Source organism: Cyanistes caeruleus, chromosome 2 (assembly GCF_971803275.1).
Source record: "Cyanistes caeruleus chromosome 2, bCyaCae1.hap1.1, whole genome shotgun sequence".
Taxonomy (NCBI): Eukaryota; Metazoa; Chordata; class Aves; order Passeriformes; family Paridae; genus Cyanistes; species Cyanistes caeruleus.
In genome coordinates, this window is record NC_141702.1 from 80,287,952 (window position 1) to 80,311,586 (window position 23,635).

General features: G+C 38.3%; 1 protein-coding gene across 5 annotated transcripts in view; it reads right to left on the minus strand.

Annotated features, from left to right (window-relative positions):
* Positions 1 to 6,648: 6,648 nt before the first annotated feature.
* Positions 6,649 to 23,635, minus strand: part of CNST (consortin, connexin sorting protein) — a 49,760-nt gene continuing 32,773 nt past the window's right edge. For all 5 annotated transcript variants that reach the window (XM_086878168.1, XM_086878165.1, XM_086878164.1 and 2 more), the window contains 3 exons: positions 20,144 to 21,009; positions 12,561 to 12,696; positions 6,649 to 10,981 (listed from right to left, as the gene is read on the minus strand). In XM_086878168.1, coding sequence (XP_086734294.1) covers positions 10,776 to 10,981; positions 12,561 to 12,696; positions 20,144 to 21,009 — 1,208 coding nt within the window. In that variant the 3' untranslated portion in view covers positions 6,649 to 10,775. The remainder of the gene's footprint in view (positions 10,982 to 12,560; positions 12,697 to 20,143; positions 21,010 to 23,635) is intronic.

Genomic DNA, 23,635 nt, shown 5'->3' on the forward strand with positions numbered 1-23,635 from the left:
CACAGACATGTAACAATAGCACCAAAAAATGTGTGCTACCTGCTGTGACCATAATAGTTTCCTATTTCAGTGAGAGATTATGATACCATCATTCTTCTCTGCCACTGCCTGGGTACATATTTGGAAGAAAATGGGCAAAACCTTTACCTTCTGCACAAAAACCTATAAGAAAGTGACTTACAAAAAGGGAAAAAAACCCCACAGAACCAATAAGATGCCCAAATTTCTCTGCAATCAAAGGCAGTTTCCACAGCTAATACCTGTGACAAAAGGGTGCTTCTGGAGGCAGCTGCACTAGAGAATTTCTAGGTTGTGTTTGAACTGGAAGGTGTAACTTAATTTGGCTCATTTCTTCCTTTGTATCAGCCTCCCACATGATTTTCAAAATTTCCAGTGAATAGCCTATGATGGGCAATTTCTCAGTGAACTTGAGAATCTAAATCACTAAATATATCTAAATCACTAAATCCCAACTAATCCTGTCACTACAGTGAGTCACATGTAGCAAAAGCTTAATTGCTATAAATGTGAGATTTCCACATTCTTTTTCAAAGCTTTTAGTAGTGACACTTGAAAAATCAACTTGGTTGTGTTTTCCACAGTTTATTTCTGCCAACCTCCCTCTTCTTTCCCCACCCTTTGCAGAGACCACCAGCAACATTAAGCCCATTGAAAGCTCTGCTCCTCTTCAGGTGGTATAAAGTGGGAAGGACCAACAAGTCTGTGCACTGCAGATACCAGAGACTGAAATCCATCAAGTAATTTGCTTTACTCCTCACTCCCACAAGGAAATGCAGAGATGCAAAAGCAGTTTTTATTTCTACAGGTATCTTAAAATAGCTGTAAAATTTCACAGTATAGTCATTATGATGTTAAACAACTCGCGAGAAAACCCCTACAGCTGAATGCAATTTATTCACCTGATGGCACAGCACAAAAGCTGGAAAAAATATTTAACTGTATCTCCTATTTTTCCATACATCTTTCCTACAGCCCCTCGGAAACAGCTTTCATATTCACAGAAAACTCAAAAAAGAAAGTGAATAACAAGAAGGGTTTTCTTCCTTTCTTTTCTCAGATGCAGGGTTCTTTGCAATTACTTGTGACAATGCAGGGTAACAATTTCAGTCAAAGCGTGACTAGCAAGTTGCTGATATTGCTTAAAACATTTTACTTCTGAAATTACCATGACTCCACTCACTCAAAGGATCATTCGAATCTAGAGTTCTGCCACAGGGAACTTCAGAGAATTGTCCCTGTTTCATGCAGCGTACTGAAACACAGGAGAATTAAGTGATGTGCTTAAGACTGTGTAGGAAACTGTGGAAGAGCAAAAAATTAAAGTTCCAGGTTTGTGTTCTTATCACTTCATCAACTCTTCCTCCCAACTACTTCAAACTGTGTCATAGCACAGCCTTTTTCAGCCACAGTCATTTCCTTCTCTGACCATATTAAAAAAAAAATAAATTACTGAGCCAATTAGTTAATAAGGATTTTGTCCAGAGGCAGGGATGAAGATTTGAGGAAAATTGAATGGAAAAGAATGTAAGGATTAGGGAAAAAAAACCCAAACAAAAAAACCAACCAACAAACCAACCAACCAACCAACCAACCAATAACAAACCAAAGCATACCAACCCAACCCAACCCAACCCAACAAAAAAAAACCACCCCCAAAAGACCTGGAAAGAAAGTAGTTTTCTATTTAATTTTTATAATAATTTTTATAATTTTTATAATATTTCTATTTAATGGTGCAGTTCAGAACAACAGCCAGAAACTTGCCCTGTCTCTGATCTAGTGTGACTTGTTAAACCATATTTAAATTCATGATTGTGTTGGAAAGTGTTCTGTGATGTAAGTGCCACAGAGCGTGGCCTTTTTACCTTAAGGAACTTGTTCATATTTGAATGATCCTGAAATCATGAAGCAGTTTCAGCAGCACTGCTTCTACTCAAAACTTTCTACAAGTCTTTTTAGGGTTTCCACAATGCTTTTATTCAGGGATCCCAAAGTCTTCAATCCCTCGTACTACATGATCTACTTAATGAGTATCAGCAAGTTTAGTACCACGGGACACGCTGTGCAGACTCTTCTGGGCTGGACTGTGGGCAAAACCATTTCAGGCTCAGTTCTAAAGGACACTGCTTGTTCTCCTGGGAGAAGAACATTTGATTCACAGTTTTGGGGTTTCATTACTGAAACTGCAAGTGTCTTTAAAGACAACTCTTGGCTGTTGTGTTAAGCTTTGAGAGACTTGGTCGTCTCTGTGGTGAAAGGAGCAAAGGGAAGAATACTCACTTCCCTGGCTGCTCTGCACTGAGAAATTTTAGCCGTGAAAGATCCCAGCACAAATTCCAACAAAGTGACAGACTGAGCTGGCAGTGTGGGTGGGCTGTGCAAGGCTTGCTACGCATTGCAAAATTCAGCTAATTCACTGAAAATATTGTTTCATCATCCTATTGCATGACTTGATAGGGATGGTTCCTTTTAATGGGGCTGTTTTATAATACATGAGTCACTTAATGGCCATCTACTTTGCCTTTGTAGGTAAATCATGGGTTATTACCCAGTGAATTGACTCAGGAAAGTAATGCCCTATTTATGGAAAAATACAAGAGACAGTACACACCAAAAAACCCCTCAAAAAGCATTGCATAATTTTCTTTGCTTTCAACCAAGGGAAAGCTTTCAGTAACACAAAAATTGATATGAAAATAGGGTCATTAAAGTAATTTTTAGGGATGCCAAGAACATTTGAAATTATTTTCATCTTTCACATTTGCAGACAGTGATGACAACATCCACTCTATGGTCAAAACATTTCTGTGCTTCACAAGAACTTCATTTCTGCCGGGAGGCAGACTCTGGCGACTGCGGCTTCTTTCCTTTGTTTCCTCCCTCTTGGCACAGCGATAGGTATTGTGTGAAGCCCAGCAGAGCTGAGAGATTGTGCCTTGATTAGGATTCTCAGCAGGGCCTATTCTGCTGAGAATTGTTATTTCCCTGGTGCTTAACAGAGCATGAGTAGTAAGGGTTAGATGGTGAAACACAAAGTAACTGCAGACAGCCTGAGCCTCCTTTTCTGATGATAGAGACTGCCATTATACTTTGTGTTCCCGCAAGTTTGTGGTCTGTTGATACCATTTGTTTTAATGCATGTAAATAGCAACCAGCTACCATGGCTATGATGATATCAAGTACTAAAAATACGCTAAAAGGGCATTTGCAGTTTGCCCCGCATGCTAGAAAGGAAATTCATCCTTTGAATAAAACTGATTCCTTAAGATCACCACAAAATTTATAAGAACATAAAAACGTCTTTAAAGAAAGTCTTCAAAGCTGTGTGAAGTCAAAGAGACTATGAACAAAAGGGTATTCATTTATCTTCCCTAATCTCTGTTGTCCTATTGGGAACTGGAAACAGATGAAACATCATAAAATAGGATTTATAAGCTCTGATCTTGCTCTTCTTCTTCCTTCTATGTGACCTCATACGAACCACTTGCTCCTAGGGAGTCCTACAAAGAATTTAACAATATTTTAATCCTTAATTCCTTTTCTTCCCCGATGTCATAAAACTATTGTGCATCTTTTTTCTGTTTCTGTAAAATCTGATGAAAAAACCCCATCACTGATAGACATCCTTATCAGAAATATTTTTTATTCTCCACTAAAAATTACCATCGTTGATCTAAGGTCTTTGCTACATTATTTCTGCAGCTCTTTTGCCCATAAGATACTTCATGTATACCCTTGTGTAACACTGAATTGTTCCCCCTTAGTTATCAGTTTCTACATAAATCTTCAGACCTTTGAGAAGCCACTAGAAACCTCAGAATTTGTTTGTTTTGTTTTTTTTTTTTTGCTTTAGAACTCTTTTCAACCATACTCTTCTCTATTATTTATGGTGGGTCTTTTGAAGCAACCTTGCTGGTTTCTCTGATGGTAGATACTGACATTTTATCTTGCTGAAATTGACTGTATGGATCCTTAGTGATTCAAATGTTCTACTCACGTTTTTTTCCTGCAAGTCCCTTCCACAGTGCACTGAATTCAGCTGGCTCAGGAAAAATAGTGTGAAAGTATTCTTGCTACTCTGATAGCCTCAGAGACTATCAATCTCATTAGAAATTCTGGCAGAAAAGCTGTACAAGCACGAAGATTCTCAGCATCATGTGGCAAGATGCATGTTCTCTCTGGCAAAAAACATTAATTCCTGTTTCTGGAAAAGAAACAGAGGGATTGGCTTAATGCTGTATTTCTCTAATAAAAAAATAAAAAAAAGAAAGAAAACTCATTAATGGTTCCTGAATGAAAGTTAAAAAAAAAAAAATAAAAATAAATACACCTTTTATTTTTAGGTGTAAGGTTTACATGGAAGGAAGATCTCACATTGCTCAACTTCTAGCGCATGTATGCTTTCACCACTCCTGATGCAGCCACTGCCTTCCTGTGCAAGGCTGCCAGCTCGGGAGAGCAGAATGAATCCTGGCCAGCCTCAGGGGTGCACTGTTGGAAACACAGCATGGGCACCGCGTTCCACGCATTGCAAACAGCAACTGTGGAATCTGGACATGTTATGGCAAAACCAGTCAAGCTTTCCCAGTGCAGTACTTGGCACGTGGTGCTTTCTGAAAAACATTTAGCTCTCACTCTGAAAGTTGTTTTTGGTAACAGCTTTAAAGCTGATCAGTCTATGAAAGCACAGTAGTGGGGCTTAAACTCATTTCCCGTGCCAGGCAATGAAATGGGAGACGATCATTAACTGGCACTTGACAGAAGTGCTACTGGAAACTTCCCAGCAGCCTAACAAATGAGTGCTCCATCAGGGGCCCAACTTGGCTCAAAGATGACACTTTGCTAGACAGCTCCTTGGCAAATAGCAGAGGGAGAGAGCTGATGGATCTGATGTCATGTGAAGATGGATTCAAGCTTGTTTTCAACAAGAGCAGCTTAACAATTTTAGATTAATGGAGGACTTTGGTCTAGTACTGGACATACCTTAGAAATTTTGGGTGTGCTTCTGTGCTGTCTCTATATTTTCTATTTTAGTCTGTTTGCCACATTAAAAAAAATAAAAAAAATTGGGATGAACCTAAGTGTATGATTTTGGCTGAAATTCACTGGTATCAATTCAGTAACAGCTGTCACAGAGCAACTGTAACACAGCATGCATCTACTCCCCACCATCATTTTCTTCAAGAGATGACCACAATATTTGGACATTACTGAAATCAGTAAACCCTAGGCTCATGTTATGACAATATGAATCACCACGACATTTAATTCAAAGTAGTACAAATCACAAATGATATAAAGGAGCCTTAAACCACCAAATTTTAAAAAATTAATTTTTAAGAAAGAACTTTGTAGTTGAATATTTTAGGCTTCTGTGGGTAGCTATTTTAGAGAAAAATATTTCAAATATTTCATTAAGACACATGGACATCAGCATGCAGTCCTTTAAACACCATCTGATTAAGAGTAGCACAACAATCAGTGTAAGTTCTGCAATCACTGCTGTACACCGGTGAGCCAGTGAGAGTCATCAGGAGTTTTTACTGCAAGAGCAGTTGCAATTACTATTTTGGTTTTGCCTGTGGCCTCATTGCTGATTTCTAAATCTTACTATTGAATTTCAGAGTGTAAGGTGGAAGAGGAAAGGGATGCAGGATCCCTGCTTTAATAGAAGAATTCTGGATCCCTGTCAGGAAAGAAGATACTGTGGACAAGAACATGAGAAGAACCAGAGGACAGTGGTAGAAAACACTGTATAGCCTGGAGAAGAGATGATTTCTCTGAGGAGGTCACTAAGAAGCACTCTTGCAGCAGTGAGTATTGGGAGGATGAGAGACATCAAATTGAGAGATTATACAGGGTATAAAGAAAAAACCTTTTCACCCTGAGGACAGCCAGGAAAAGGAATATGCCCAGGGAGTTTGTGCCATTTTCACCTTTAGAGGGTTTCAAGACCGGACTGGATAAAGCCCTGAGCAATTTGGTCCAATCTCAGTTGACCTTGCCTTGGGCAGAAGGTTGGACTGGAGACTTTCTGAGGTCCCCTCCTCACTCAATTCCCTTATGGTGCTGTGAATGATAGAACTGATAGAACATGTGCTATTTCATACTGAAAATGAAGTGGTAAAGTAGAAAGGAGACAGAAGGGATAAAAACAAGGGGAGAAGTGTTGCAAAATGTAGCATCGATACACTCCTGTCCAGATCAGAGGCTGTTGGATTGACTTGCAACTGTTTGTGCTTTTATTTGTTTGAGTTCAGAGAGCAAAATGTCTTGTGACCACTATCCAGGTCACCCACCAATTACCAGGAATTCTGAAACTCACCATCTGTCAATTTGCTTTCACAATGATGCAGTAAGGCAACATTTTAGTACTTGAAACCCACCTGTCTGGTGGCACCAGGCTCTTCGAGGAAGCTGTGTTTTTGTTTAACTATTGAAACAAAGACAAATCACCCAGGAAAACTACACCAAAAACCAGACCAAACCTTAAACATTTTATCCTCACTTCCCATTCTGGTTTGTGCTTGATCATGAAATTCTCATTGGAGGTTCTGTTCGTTTACTTGAATTTCACAGAAAATCTCAGTCTTTTCAGGCATTTAGAAATCACAGTATCCAAAAAGGTTTGTGTATTTTCTTTGGGACAGTTTTTATTTATTTTTTTTTTGCTACAGTATATAAATTACAAGCTTGGGTGACTTTCAAAGACAGTTATTTACTCCTTTTGCTAAAGGAAGCTTAAGATAAATTTGTTACAAATAACTTTGATTCTTTTCAGATGTTCTTGGTTTTGCATTACAGTACAAAGTTGGCAAACACGTTTCCTTAGGTGGGTAACATCCCTTTAGGTTACTGAGTGGAACAGCATCCAGTCACACAAGAACCTGGACTTCCAATTGCACTCTGTTTACTTGACAGTTCAAACTTGCCCTTTACTACCAAGAACCCTAAATGAGAGTTTCCCTTTTTGTTACAATACCTCCTACTGCTTGTCACAGGGGCTACTACACATTTTCCAGGTATGAAAGCAAAGATAATGGGAAAAAAAAATAAATTTAAACACAGCCTGTGTCTAGATCACAAACTTCTGCTGGCATATCTAGGCTGTGGAATGTCTGCTTCCTTATGCTGTCTTGAGAAGAAACCCATGGTATAGTGTGGCTACACTACAGCACAGTGCCTTTCTTGGTCTAGTCTAGGCTGTTTGGTGTGAGGGTGTTAATTATATGGTGATATTTTTTGTCAGCATAATGCTGAATCTACATAAAAAGCCTTGTTGGTTTTTTTCTTTATCACAAGAATCTCTTTGAAATAATTACGCTCAAAGAATAAACAGGAAGATGGGGGGTTCTAGCAGAGTGCTGCAGGTGATTAAGTGGCACAATTTCTCTGAAGGTACACTAGCAGCCTGAAATCCAGTCATATTTTATGAAAAGTTTTTTAAACTATGTATGGAACCATTTCCTGAATTTTCCTACCAATTACAAATGTTTTCAACTCAGCACAGTATGGTCCTCCTATTGCCAAGCAGAACAATGCAGCAGGGAAGGAAACAGAATAAATAAAAAGTTACACACAAAAGGCTTTAAAATGCACCAAGTGTGTACGAAGGGGAAGCCTTTTTCCACTGTTTTCCTCCTGAAACAATCTTAGCTGCCACTTGGTATTATTTTACCTCAAGCAGTAATAACTATTCAAATCCACTTTTCTTTTTGATTTTTGATTTACCTGTCTGTAAGATGCTAACCCCTCAGGTCACCCAGGTGGAAGCAATGCCACCAGTATTCCAAAGAGAAGAGAACACACAGGAAGGCAAACATCAGGCCTACCTGCACACTCTTTGGAGTTCCAACGCAAAGCAAATTTTGTTCTGTTGATAGCTGCAAGTTTGATAATGTACTACAGACCATGAAAATCATTTGCACTGACAGAATTGTCACACAAAGCAAGAATTTGCACCGTCAGCTTTTCATAAAGGAATGCCAAGAGAAATTTGATCCAGATTTGAACTCCTGGTTGCAACTGAGGAGTGAGCAGCTCAGATCAGGGGGTGGACAGCCTGTGCACATGTGCCTGTTCTGCTCCCTCAAACCCTGAGAGACTTTGCAGGGGTGGTATCTTGGCAGAGCTTGGGAAGGCTGAAGAGATGCTCCAAGTGACAAGTGCAGGGTGTGTGAGTTACACAGAGACTGGCTGCTCACTTCTCCGTGGCTACGTGTTGGTGAAGTGCTGCCCAACCTCCTCGTGATCTTGTAGGCAGTTCTGCTGATACTCATGAGTCTTTGCACAGGGAATATAGCACAAAGAGAACGTACTAGGATTTGGACCACTGATTTGAAACTGAAATACTTATTAAAAATTGCTTTGACTTTAAATAGCTTTACAGTTTTAAATAAAATAATTGTTTTAAAATAGTTTTAATTAAATGAACCTAGAAATTGTGGATCTTTGATATCCATGTCTGATATACTTTTGAATAAATAGATCTATAAATACCTCTTATCTTTTTGGTGATGAAGTGCACAAAAAGCTTGTTGTTTTTTTTTTTTTTAAGCTGAAATTAACAGCTGTCTCTTTAGGATAAACTTAATATCCAGGAACACTCAATGCAAAGTTATAGAAACCCAAAATATATTCTAACTATATAGACACTGTAAATACATACTTTAACTGAAAGCATGCTTTTTAATTACTCTGTGAGTAAATTGCCAAAAAAGAAAATAAAGCTTCTCTTTAAAAGAAAAACTAAATAAATAAAGAAACAAACCCAGAATTCAAATAATAAACTGAACCAGCCAGTAACACTTTAAAATACAAAAGTGTCATTCCCTTTCTCCTTTAGAGTAGCCCAGCATTATGATACTCTTGAGGACAACAAACAAACAAGCCCCAAAACCATTTTCAAGTTTCATTCTAAAAGCAAAAGTTTTCATTAATTTGGGCATTTGAAATTTGCTAGTTTAGTATAAAGCTGCACATGAGGCTCCCTAGGGTATAAATAAACTAAGCCTCCACAGTGAAAACCAAAAGAGAAATCATACATGCAGTTTATTCTAGAAAAAACATGATTTCAACTTTCACTTTAAAAACCTGTTAAGTGTAACAGTGCATTAGGAACAATCAAGCTCACTAGAGGGACAATTTGCTTGCAAATGTCAGAAAGCATGATCTTTAATGTTATAATTCTGAGCAGTATCTCAAAGATTTCACTTCATAGCATTTTACAAAATAATATCCTAAACCTGAACACACTGCATCATACAAGGTTAGTAAGCAGGAAATCACAGAGTGGAGTGAAGTGGACCCCTCAAAAATGCTGTTTCCTGAGGTGTAAAGGAATCGTTTCACACTCACACCATCAGCAGGGCTGGACCACTCTGCTCTGTGCAAGAACAGCTGCCACATCTTGACCAGAGCGTGGCCCAAAGGCCTGTGTATCTAATTCTCACCTTCACTGTCCTGTCAGTGTTTCTCTCACCACCACACAGGGAGGGCTGAGCACCAAGTGATAGAAATACCCATTTAAAATGACTCTCTGTACTGATCTAAATTTGTCTGTAAAGCTGATAGAGAAAGAACAGATTGTGCAATACAGGTCCCAGAACTGCAGGGCAAATATATGCAAATGTGCTTTATCAGCTGGAACAAGTGCCCTGGAATACTAACAGATCTGTGGATCTGCAGTGAACCTCTGAATCTCTTCTGCTGGATCAGTCCCACTTTACATAACTTTCACTCACTGACAGAGGCTGCAGCCACATGGTTCTGTGATCCTGTGCACTCATTTGGGATGAATCAGACATGAGCCCTAATTCTAATAAATATTCATAGAAGAAGGCAAGGATCATTATTCCCCATTTATGGAGGAGAAACTGAGGCACAAAGTGATTACTCCAAGTTAGTGACATAGCTGGAGGAAAACCCAGTTGGCCCCACACCTGCTACCAGGTGCTTTAAAATGGGCCAAAGCCACTTGATTATTTAATATGAATAATTTACTAAACAACTTTTGTTTCTGTGTTTAGTGAGACCAGCGATTTCTTTTTTAACCTTCCATTTCTAAAACAACCCACATGATACTGAGAGTAAAGGTCCAAGAAATTTAGTGAAATCTGCCAGCAGATTTATCCCATTCATGATATTCACTGCAAGCTATAAGATACAGGGTCAGCCTGGTAATCACCAAATGAGGGCTCTGTGAATGCCACCGCACTCTTCTCACTCCACCCAAATAATTACATGGCTCACCAGGAGAAATAAAATGGATAAAAACATTAAGACTTAGGAAAAAAAAATAATGTTTCCATAAAACAGAGACTTATTGCATGATAGCTGGAGGCAACACCTTTGCACAAACAGCTGTAAATTAAAGCTGTCCTTTTACTAAGCTTCCAGAGATTGCTTACACAATGTGTGGCAATGGGAGAGAATACAGAAGACAGTTAATTTTCTTCCTTCTTCTTCACTTGCTGAAGTGGATGAAAAGCTACTTGCCTACTCTCAAAAGGATGAAGATAATAACTTTTTTATGCTCCCATGCCACACTGCTACAGTTGTGAACAGATGTGAACATTTTGCCACCTGATTGCTAAACTAAAATTTTCTTGATTTCTAAGTAAATGTGAAAGTGTATCATCAAATACACATCACCTGCAGGTGGCAAGTGTTAGAGAACTTGAAATCACAGTTTTGTTCTACTCTCTCCAGTAGCCACTGGTGAGCTCTCAGCGTGCTGTGTCCACTCCTTTCAGCTATGAGAGGGCTATCCAGTGTTTCAGTTCTTCCACACGCTGCAGTATCTGTGTATAATAGAAATCCATGTTGTCTGCAAATTCAGTACACACAGGGGATTCCATGTCACCAAAGGTGCAGTACAGTGCAGTTCCTCCGATGCTAAGGAAAACAGTTGCTATGCACAGCAGGATCAGCAAAATACAGGAGCCACCAGACACTTCATCTGTAAATAAGAGCAGAAAAGGTAAAAAAAGATGCTATACAAAGCAATATAAATGCATGTGGGAAAAGCTGATAGGTTTGTATCATGAATGGGTCAGGAGGTAAACACACTTAATAATGCTCACCCTATCAAAGTGACCACAATACATACGAGGAATATTATGTTTCTGTCTTTTCAGAAACCTAAATAATTATATTGCTTCATTTCTGCAGTCTGTGTACCAGTCCTTGCTGTGCTGAGATCACTGTGAGAATGCCCCACAACCGCCCTTCATGAAATAGTTGAAATGAAACAAAGGCTTGGAAACTAAACCAAATGGAAACATTCTTGCTTCATTTGTAATGACACTGAGTGCACTACAATGAACTGCTTGTGATTACTCTCACATTTTGACTAGAGACACAAAACTTTCACTGCAGGCTAACGTGTGGGGTTATTTTACATCTCAGTTATTCTTTGCATGATTGCTTCTTCCACAGTAGGAGCAATGCAGAGGTTGCAGAGGTGCTGCTACATCCTCACCACCTCACTTGTCCTTGCTAATTTGTATGCACGAATAACATCTGCATCGTCTGTCAGACAGATGTGGCTCTAAGAAAGTTTCTGCAATCCCTTCACTGTACACCAGGGAGAAGAAATGGGGTAAAAAAAAATTCAAGTGTTCAACATTTTTTTTGGTGTGTGTTTGAAATCGAATTTAAAGTAATAATAACAATATACAACTGCTTTCCTTTTGATTCACTAAATCCTTGTGAAAAAACAATAGAAAAAACTCTAACTGGAATTTTAAATAAAATATAAATACTTTAAAAATAATTTCAAGAAAAAGATGGGATAGGGTTTCTTTTTAGGCCATGAATGTTTGGGACACCTTTAAGAATGAATTTATACCATTTAGTGGCTGGCATACACAGTAGATAGCACTTTCTATATCATTAGCATTCAAAACTGTTTTTCTTAATATCTCTTCAGTTTGAATAATGAAGACCCTAAACTCCAAAAGAAAGCATAACAGAATAACATACTGTGTTTCTCATTAAGCTATTTAGCCCATCAAAAAGACAGCAAGGTGTAAAGCCAGATTTGAAGCCAGATTTAAAGCCAGCTAGAAAATATGTATGGATGCTAAATTATAAAGCAGGGTTAAAATCTGATACCCTCCAATCTCACAGTGTACTAGAAATGGTTGGAAATGTACTCATGGACAAAGCACAACAGACTTGTTTCTTTTGCATCCATCTACCTACACAGTAAATGGATTTAAGGAGAAAGCCTACACTTCCCACCTCCAAGCAATGAACATTGCTCATAAATTATCTGTCACTTGGAAATCATTCACCAGAGGAAAAAAGCAGTGACTTCTCAACCAAGCTTTAAAACTGAACTGTGCTTATTGTATCCTTCTTGTCACCCAAACCTGGTATGGATTAACAATCTTTGATCAATCACCTTTACTTACTAAATTTTAAAAAAACAATAGAGTATATTCAATAAATGCCTGCTTTGCTGCTGTAAACAAAAAGATTGACAATATTTGCACCCCAAGAGTGCAACCCATTAATTAAGAGCTTTAAACTACCTTGATCCAATGTGTCTTCCATTTCTTGGAATCTCACTCTTCTCTTTGTTTGCCTTTGCTGGACTTGAGCAATTGTTTTTCCATCCCTGTCATCTCTCTTCTTTAGTATAGACACCAATCCTTCCACTGGGGTAATCTATCAGGAAAGTCAGCAAGTGGCACAAGAGATGTTAAATAGAGTTCATGCTTCGATTTCTCTCAATGACTCACGGAGGAAACAAGTTAAACAGTTAATAAATAGTTTCCAGTCTATTTTTCTTAAACATTGCAACACTTGTGAAACCTCCTTCTTGAAGATATCAAGTCCTGAACAGACAGGACAGCTGCAGTATCATTCTGCTGCTTACTGACACTGCTTTCACTTAACTGCTATAGAAGTTAGATATACACACACACATTTTCTGCTTGGATCATACTTTGTGTTCCTTTGTAAGCTGACATGGGCAGGGGCAGCGGTGAGGCGGATTTGTGCCAAAATCACTATCATCAGAGGGCAATAAGAAGTCAATGACATACTGCTGCTGCCCCTCCAAAGATATAATCCTGCGGAGACCATCAAATACTTATTGTGAGATCAATTTTCCAGCACTGCAATTGGTTCCCCATGGAGGAAAAGCAGCTACAGCGGGGCTACAAAACCAAAGAGAGTGAACATCAGGGAGAAAGAAAGCTACAGTGCTCTGGATACATTCCAGCTCCACATTGTAATAAGCTCTCTGGATACAGCAGCAGCTCAAAAATCTTTCCCTACAGGCTGGTCACCCAAACAGCAATGTAGTCAACAAGTCAATAAACAAGTCATCACAACTTCTCCTTTCTTTGCTATAGCATTTGGATTAGTTGCAAGAATATAGGCTAAGCGTTACTGGGTTGGCTGAGCAGTCTGTAACTTCCTAGTTATTAATGAAATGAAAGTAGGTAAGGTATCAGGAGAAAAATGCTTTCCTAAGCAAGTAGTTCCTGGTGTGCTAGAAATAAACAGAACTTAAAGCAGAAAGCATGTTTAGAACTGCTCTTGTTTTTACCTTGTGAGCATACTTGCCTCAAAAAAAGTCATAATTATTTCTTCCTAGATCTTAGTAGGACTTAAAAAAAATTAATTCTGTAGATCAGCAGTAACATTTGCTAAACTGGAAAGTAATATGTATACATCTGTGCTACAGACAAAATGTATCACATTTACAACTGAATTTGCATCTCATCTATTAGATAACCCCTAAGGCTTCTACTTTTCCACAAAAACTCAGAACCCCCCAATTTTCCAAGTAAAGCTGTAGTTGCAGACCGCTGACTGCTTAAGTCTATCTATAACATAAGTTAGAAGATTCCCCATAAAAACTTGTTTGCACTGCATTTCCAAGAGGTCTAGAGAAAAAGAAAACAACTCCATAACTTATGTCCTTAAGCTCACCTCATGGTACAAGCTTATATAATGCATTGATGCACGCTGTAATCAGAGAGATGGTGCACTGCACACAGCGAGACACAGGGCACAATCCAATAGGCACTGCTGCCAAAAGCTTTGGCCTTTGCAATATTTAACTGATAAATGTGGCAATTACACTTGCAGGTCTCAGGTCTGGCAGCATTTTATAGCCCTCAAATGGACAAATAACTTTACCCAGAACAATGTGGAGATGGGCACTGTGGGTGCATGCCTACAGTCTTTAATAACTTTTCCAAAACTCTCACAGCTGAGAGGGTAAAATTGATCACTGCCACACTTTTTACACTCCTTCCCTTTTGTTTATCTGCTCAAGAGCTTGAATGGATTTATTTAATGAAACAATACAAGGGAGTACTTGGAAAGTAGTGAAAGTGTGGAGGCAGAGGAAATAAATTGTCTAAGTCAACATGCAGAGGACCAGTAGTTGGCACAAATGACCCAGAAATAATAGTCTGCAAGTGTTTCATCACAACAAATGAGTGCACAGAAGTGCAGCTCCTACTGGTAATGTTAAATTAGCCTTGCAAAACTGCCACAAAAATTTAACAGGCCAGCAGAAAAATCAACACTTATGTTCCCTTGTTGTGAAGAGGAAGGGGGATTATGTAGGAGTGCTTTAATTTGACTTATTTATTTGGAAAGGTGGAGATGAAATGATATCCTTTAGTAGAGTAGATTATTTTAAGCTTCTGCTGACAGCACTGCTTTCATAAAGAGGATCAATGGCTCCTCCCACATCACCCACACAGCAGGCTGGCTGTTGCCTGGCATGATTATTCCTAAGTGGCTTGGACTGCACAAGGTGGGAATGTCACCCAGAGATGCCAGGGCATTCCTACCAGTCTGCCCTAAGAAGAAAAGAGGTGGTCTGTTCTGCAAGTCATCACTGCAACCTGAGACACTTCATTTTGTCTGTTGGCTCTTGGTAGCTCCTGAATGACTGTACCACAAACTCACTGTCTTCTCCAAGCTTAAAACCAGAGGGCTATCCTTGACAGGATTATGTGAAAATGTGTTTCAGTAATTACAGTTACATAAAAGGCTTTCTGGAGGAAAGTCTTGCTACAATGAGGTTCATTTACTTTCCCAGTCAGACTACATGGCTACATTTCAGGATTTACTTTAAATGTATAAAGAATTAATTTGACAGAGCACAGGTTTCTCTATTCTGAACATCTTCTTTTACTTAAAAGGAAGGAGCAAGTGCTTTTGATTTTGCAATAAAAATCAGTGTGGCTAGTGTTACTTCCCTATCCCAACAAAAGCCATAAACTGTATTTTGAAAAATGGCCCCTTTACATGATATGTAATTCATACCTAGAATAGAATCATAGAATATGTTGAGCTGGAAGGGACCCACAAGGATCATCCAGTCCAACTCTTAGTCCTGCCCAGGACACCTCAAGGGTCACCCCATGTGCCTGAGAGCATTGTCCAAATGCTGCTTGAGCTCTGTCAGGCTGGTGCTGTGACCACTTTCCTGGGGAGCCTGTTCCAGTGCCCAGCCATCCTCTGGGTGAAGAAGCTTTCTCTAATATCCAACATAAACCTGCCCTGACTCAGCTCCATGGCATGACTATACCTCATCTGCAATACTTCATCTGCCTTTGAATTTTACAAGTTATGCACTTAAGGTTTTTTGTCTTTGTCTGCAGTACACAAAGTGATTATATTACATCCATCTCCCACAACATCTGATGATCTTCAGCATCTAAGGAGAAGGACTCAGCTGCCACACAGGATGAAGCTTTACATCCCACTCTTCAGGCAAGAGGAATATATTATTTAAATTGGAAGTTAACGAGGGAACTGTGGTTAATACAGTTGACCACAAGTCAAGCAGAGGCTTGACTTAAACCACAGGCAGCAACATACAGGCTTGCACCAGACTGCCCTGCAAACAGCTCTTACATGAAAGAGCAGCAAAAAGGACCCTATTGAAACATCAGATATTTTCTTAATTCTCAGCTGGATAACTAACAAAAGATGGTCTTGGAACATCTATGTAACTGGGCTTACTCAGCTCTTCTGGCCTTCACAAAATCTTCCAACTGGAGCTTTTAATGCCACTGTACAGGAACTGAAAGTGGCATGCAGATGTGTGCTGGTGTTTTCACCAACAGTCAAAAAGGAAAGCAGAATTTAGACTGTTGGTTAATTGAAACTCTGTTAAATAAAGCTTTTCTCTTTTCCCCACCATTAATAGAAAGTGAATCAGCTTCAATCAAAAGTTTTACACCTTTTAGATAAATTTTAATAACCAGGTTGCAAAATTAGAAAAAATAAACTCTAATTAAACTACCTGTCTCTTCTCTGTTTAAAACAGCATTTGGTAATAACAAAAATCTTCTTACACTGTTCTTACTTTCAACAAATATGATGTCTGTATGTTGTTTTTAAAAACATACCAGACAAAACTATGAAAATAAGGCCTTGTAATTCAAGCTCTTAGAGAAAACATATTGGATTTGACAATCAGAATTAGTTCTAGATATAGACATAAATAAAAACCCCAGAATGTAGGCACTACAAACTGGGAACTAGGAAGAAAAGCTCATTGCATTAAGTAGTTTGGTCTGAATGCAGAAAACTACTCAAGAAGGTTTGTGTATTATTATTTGGGCTGTATTCCTTATTCAGTTATTTGGCAAAGGTCTGGAATTTTATTACAAGCAATACCAGATTTTCTTAAAATCCCCAAAGTGACAAAACCCAAGACTGCCCTGTGTTACAATAAAAGCAGCAGACAAACCCCTTTGCTAATAAAATACATTAGATATGTGAGTAATTTGAGTTTGAAAAAGAACTAACTTAGCAGATCCAGGATTCGTACCACAGCTATAGAAGGTAACTATTTTTTCCTGCTGATACACTTGCCATGCAAGCACCTGAGCTCCTTTATACAGCAACAAATACCTCAGATACTGTGTAAGCACATCACATGGAAGCCTAGCTCTTACAAACTCGACCCAAGCCACACAAGAGAACAGAGGATGCAAAACATTGCCTCCAAACTTAGTGGAAACTTCATTTCTTGATACACAAACTGCCATGCAAAAAATTTATGTTTTGTTAGACAATCTCACTATCTTTGCTTTCTAAAAAGAATTTCCCAATTATAATTTTCTAATAAGGAAAAACTTCAAGATTTTACTCACTTCCCTGTCTTTCACATAAAAAGTTTATCTACAACCTTCTATTTTATATAGGAAAATACAACTTTTTTGAGATTACAATTTGTTTTGTCACTGGTGTGTCATTTCATTCTCACAGAAATGATAGCAAAAATATTTAAGAAGAGCTATATACTTCTAGTATCTGTTGTTGCCAGTTTCTGACTGTGCATCAATGCTCTTTGTTAGCTGCACAAATCTTGTTTCTATAAAATGACTGGTTTTCCATCATTTGCTGTTGCTGTATGTGTACTAGTGAAGAAATACCAAGCATATCGGCCTGTACAATATGAAAACTACTATTTCAGTTTTGTAACTATTTAAATCCAGTCAGAATTTGGTGAAATTTCACTCTTGTAATTAGTTATTGCAAATGATAAACTAAAAGTAAGCGACAAAGTATCTAAATTAGAAAATTGCATGAAATGATTCTTGGAGCTCAATATAGAGCCAAGCAAAACTTCTTAGCTGTAAATACACACACAAGCATTTGCCCTTCCCCATTTTCAATAAATTATTATTACATGTCAATTGAAGAACATTAATGAAATTTTATCCTACCATATGTGTTTTGTCCCCAAGTTATTTCAAAACTACCTTTATTTCCACCTTCCATTCTAATTTGTTTGTGGCAGTTTTGTGAACACTTCATGACAAGTTTTATCAAGTCAAATTGATTGTTTTTTAACTTTTTACTGCCACATTGGTACTTTTCATGTGACTCATTTAATTTCGCTCATGTGGCTACCAATGCATTTTCTAGATACCTCATTAAAAACCAGTATGGACACTGTTATCTTCTTGGCTATATTGTTCTATAGCCTGAACAATGCAATTTCAAAGCCTTCTAGAGGACAAGAAAGGAAGTGTTACAGCTGGGTACAAAGATCAGTCTGCTGATCAAAACTTCAGTGCAATCTTATTTTAGCACTAAAACACAAGTTAACAATGCTGGTTTCTCAGGAGTGCCAAATTTTTCCAAATGTGTCTTCAAAGAAATCTGTGGGTGCTCACTACTTCTGAAAAACAACCCCTAGGCTTGGATGGGTGGTAAGATTACCTGGAAAAACATCCTGGAAGCGTGTAGTGAAACAATACAAGCTGGGGTGGTGTCCTTAACCCACCCTGTGGGACCAAAAAATCTCAAGTATTGCAAAACAACCCCAGATGCTACATATTACAAATTTTAATTGCTACTGACATTAATCCTTCTCCCATTTAAGCCCCCTGCCTCACACAAAACTCAGACCTCTTGCTAAGAATGATTCAAGTGGACTCTCACCAATGCAGCCAACATGATGCCTTATATGGCCAGGAAAAATACTATGGGAAAACTCAAGGTACTTTTTCCTCTGCAGATTCTCAACTCTGCCATCAGAGTACTGGCAGTCCCAGCATCAGGAGAGCACACTAGAATTGAAATTAGATGCCCTATAAAGCATCATCATCGGTCACAGGGACAATCAATACAAGCATAATTTTTCTAACAGTATCAATATGCTGCTTCCTATCCGGTCCTCTGAAACACAAATGGCACAAACATAGCTATTTAAAAATAGATGCTATTGGATTAATTTAGGCTTTATCTATGTGAAACAGAAAAGTACTCCTCTGCTAAAATGCAGAACTTTCAGTGGGCTCAAAAGAAATTTAATGCTGAGGGATGATACTTAAATTACTCTTTGGTTATACACGTATATGGGCTTAGCACAGCTTGTCAACAAAACACTCTTTTTCTAAACCACCCTCTAGGTGAATGCAAGCCAATGGACTTACTGAAGTCCAAAAGTTGAAAGTTTGGGATATATGTATTAACATGTATGTGGGTTTCCACATCTACTTGTGTACAGCTTTGTGCGCGTGGCTGTCAGTCCTGGCATGTGGCATACTTCCTGAGAGCCCACAAAAGACGAGAGGCATGATCTTGGAAAGGATGTAACAAACTGTTGAGGCAGGGAGAAAAACCAAAATGCTCTCTCCTCAGCTCTAGAGACTTTACCAAACATGTAATAACATCAGCATTGATCCCCAGTATTAAGTTCCCTGGTTGGCCACTGTCCTTCAGCGATTATGGGGTTTCTTGGTCTCTGTGAATGAGCTTGATCTACAGAGAAGTACTGCAACTTTATTGCCAAAGGGTAGTCTATTGTTAAAGATCTTAAAAATAGAGATGAACTAAGAAGATACCTTTATACAAGTCTTCCCCCTCCAGCATCTGAAATAACATCATAAACCACTCATTTTTTCCATTTAAAAAAAGCTCTTAAGGTCCCATGGATGCAAATGCAGCAAAGCCAAAAGACAAATAAAGCAAAGATGTCGTCATTACACTCTCCAAAAAAGTCCCAAAGCAATAAATCTTCTCTATTTTCAGAAGAGCAGTTTAGGTTATGAAGCACTCACCCTTGTTACAGGCCTATCAGCAGTGCTTAAGGAAGGTGGGTTCAGGGTTAGAAGCTCTTTCTTAGCTTAGGTTGAACAACAGATCTGCCTAAACTTGACAAAATCAGAAGCCCATTCATTCATATACAGAATTTATATATATATCTGTAGTTCTCACCTCTATGGAATAAGCACAAAAAAAGCAAACTTTGTTCTATGCATAGAAATGGATGATGGTACATCATAGGCATGATGTAGATCTCTGACACAAAATTTGATTTAACAGGAATAAAACAGCCTGTGTCAGAATAAAAAAAAAAAAAAAGAAAACCCCGCAGGTATCACATTAATGCATAAAATCAATCTTAATTTTGAAACACAGTGAACTGCTGGTCAAGAAGGAGACAGAGAGGCAAAATGGAACTTTTTTCTGAGTAACTCAGAACAATTAACTATGTATAGATTTCAGATTTGAAAAAGTGACACATGAAAGAATATCTAACACGTTTTGAAGTTGGCAATATCTAAAATATTTTATCTGAGATAAACATGAAAGATTTTATAGGATTCACAATATTTACCTCAGTAATCTCTATCCTTCTTGTAAGTTCATCAAGAGAAGAAAAGCTGTCATCTAGTGATAAAGCTTCCAGGGAGTTATAAGATGCTCGTTCGGGTGAAATATCTGGAACAGTGTCAAAGTCCTCTTGCTTTGCAAAGTTTGCAGATTCTTCAGTGTCTATTATGTTACCATTCAAAAACCTCAGAAATAAATCTTCTTGTTCATTACTGACCTTCTCCTCCCATCCTGCTGCTCTCTGTATTTCCTTGCACACCCGAGAATGGGCAGTACCGTCGTGCTCAGACACTTTATTACACCCAGCGCATTCATCTGATGCTGTTCTGTCCCATGAAGGTTCATCATCATCATCAGGCTGTATCTGTTGCTGCTTTAAATCACTATTTCCAAGCTGGCCACCAGCAGTTTCCGAAGACCCAGCAGCATGTTTTGATCTGAGCAGATTTCTATCAGCTGCCACATCTTTATCAGGAGGAACCAAATCAGTAGGCATATAACCAGCATCTATTAAAGCCAAAGCATCTACCATTGGCTCAAGAGGGAGTTTCACTCCAAGCTCCCCAGCCCCTTCTATTTTTTCTGCATCCTTGGAGAGCTGTCTTTCCCTCAGCTGCAGACTGTTATCTTTACCGGCATCCCCAGATGATAAAGAGCCCGAGGAAGGCCTGCCCACTGTCCCTGTGGACTGGGTGTGTGGCTCCGATGTAGATTCAGCATTGCAGTGCTGCTCCTCCATGTGGTCCTTTCCTGCAGCTGCCCAAAGACTTGCTGCCTCTCTCTGTCTCTCAGTTTTGTTTTCACCTGGGTGAACAGTGCTCAGCTGTTTATCTTCTTTCTTTGGTCCAGTGCCAGGACAAGTTTCAGTACCTAAGTGCAATAGGAAAAACAGTTCCAGAGTTTTTAAATGATTCAAAGCATCAGCCCAGGGGGGAAAGAGTATACTGTGATTTGATAACATTGTAACCTAATGCTTCAAAATGCTCTCCCATAAAGGGCAGGTACTTTATGCTGCAGTCAGGACAACTTGTTAGTAGTCTCTGACTCCTGACTCAAGGAAATAAAAAAGTATTTGCACACATTCTTGCAGGTGAAACACATGGTTGAGTGTCCTTCTGGAAAAAGCTACTCCCAATATATAAGTGAGTATCCTTCTGAACAGTCACTTTTCTTTTAATCGGTATTTTACGTGAGTCATCTCATGGAGACCTGGAGTTCAAGCAAATGCACTTAATTACAGAAAACTGTATCTTGATGCCAGTGTATCTATCACCTAGGGAGATACCCGCATTTCCTTTAAAGAAGCTGAAATCATACCAATTTAATAGATTTTAAATTTGCAGATCTCTAGCTCCTTTGATTAACACTAAACTAAACAGAAATTACATTTCCCATAAATGGAAAGCATAAAAAGATGCTGTTCAGGCAGCATGCTTTTCGGATCAGTAAGTGATTAAAATTATAAATATTAAAATAATAATATTAAAAATGTGATTTGATGCAGCTTATTTCTGTATTCATATTTACAATACATATGAAAATTATTTTTTCTTATCTGAAATTTCAGAGACACACAAGGAGTTCTACATAGCTTGTGAATTCACCTACTGTTGGCATGATGTGCTGATGAAGGAGTAGAGGGTTAGCCCAAGTTGTCTACGAAATTATTAGCTATTAACCATTTCAACAAAACCAAAACTCTGTTTTTAGGCTTGCAAAGAGAGAAAAGGGCTGTTAAGAATTAAAGTATCAAAGAAAGCTAGCTATGACAGAAGCTGCCTTTTATTCCATACTTCAATAAAAAACTAAGTTAATACTATGTTATAATAGGACTACTGTTGCAGTAATATTAATAACCTCAATCAACAAATTCATAATTTTAGGAAACACTTATTTGAGTTTTTTGGTCTTAGTGAAGAACAGAAAGATCTTATGAACAGATTAATAAAGATATCAAACAATGTCCTTCTTAACTGAGTTCTCTATGACAAATTTATTCATCCTCACCTGTTAAAACCTCTCTTAAAATGTGAGCAATTTCCTGAACTTGCTACACAAAATAGTCACATTCATTAAAACAAATATATGCATTAATTCATTGTACTAAACAATTTAATTAAATTCCAAACTATCCCACTTTTAATGGATAATGAAATGCAAGTTAGCATGGAAACAACAGACTTGAAAACTGAAAAAGAGAATATCCAAGCAAATCAAAATGTGGAGAAAAGTATCAGAATGACATTAGCAGACAGGAAGAGTTCGAGGAACCTAACATCTAAAATACTGAAAGAATAGGTGTGAGGCAGGGACTTTTTAAAAATTAGACACAGATGAGTAGATAGCTCAAGGGATTTGTAATGGGATACTGAGTCCTTCACATACAGGTCATGAGTTCAAGCACAGCCTGGATTATTGGTACAAGATTTTGTTACCATCTGTCAATTTTTCCTAGTGGATACATCCACATTACAACAGGCACCTTTGTTGGCAGCCCCAGCTGCAACAAAGATTAAATGGAATCGGAAATTAAATCAGATTCTTTACTGTAAAAGGTGTCCCTTGAGCTCAGGGCACTGTTCCTAAGAAAGTAATAAATTACCCTAGCACTGTTATCTAACCACAGCAGTACAAGAACTGGGATGCAATGATCATTCACATCAGGTTTTCAGCAGTGTCCAATAAATATTGGACAATATTGTCCAATAAATATTACAACTACTTCAGGCAACCCTTGCCCACTACAGTCTGAAGGCAAGTTAAGACAAATACTTGAAGATTTAATTAGAAAGGATGCCTTTGCCCACACTGAGTTAACTGGAGACAAACCCACCAGGGGCAGTAATTTTTACCTAACTGACAGAGGTTCAACCAAGTGTCTGCTGAAATTTTTTTAGCAACAGAAGTACCTAGGGTAATTTATAAAATGGTTTATTTTCCCCTTAACAGAGTTGACAACAATTAGAATTGACAACAAAATTGGTTTGTTCATCACAGAAACCTGTAGGTACCACTTGGTCTCATTAATCCAAGAAGCCTAGCAGACAGAGTACTGATCTGCATTCTGTCTACCAATGGAGAATTCACACTTCTCCATCCTTGTCCTTCTTCCCCATCAAAAGCAAATCCCACAGGACCTAAAAGAAAACAGGGTATAAAGAATTCGTCCCCATCCTGGAAACAAGTCTAAACTATGTACACACTGTAAATTTATGCTAAGGGTTTTGTTAAATTCAGTATTTTGGTAGGAAGGTTTTAATGAAACACATTCATTTATCTTTAGTTAACACCAAGTCTATTAAGTTTCTGCTAGTAGTCAGAAACAGAAGAAATTCATGGGTAAAGGATGTATCAAATCTCATCTTTTAATATATACACACAGTATCAAGAGTTAAATTCTCGCTGTTGATAGATTTCACAGAGTGAAAATCTGCCAGAAAGTAAAACGTAATAGAACAGACCATTCACAGCCCTTGCTCAGAAGGGCAGAAAACTA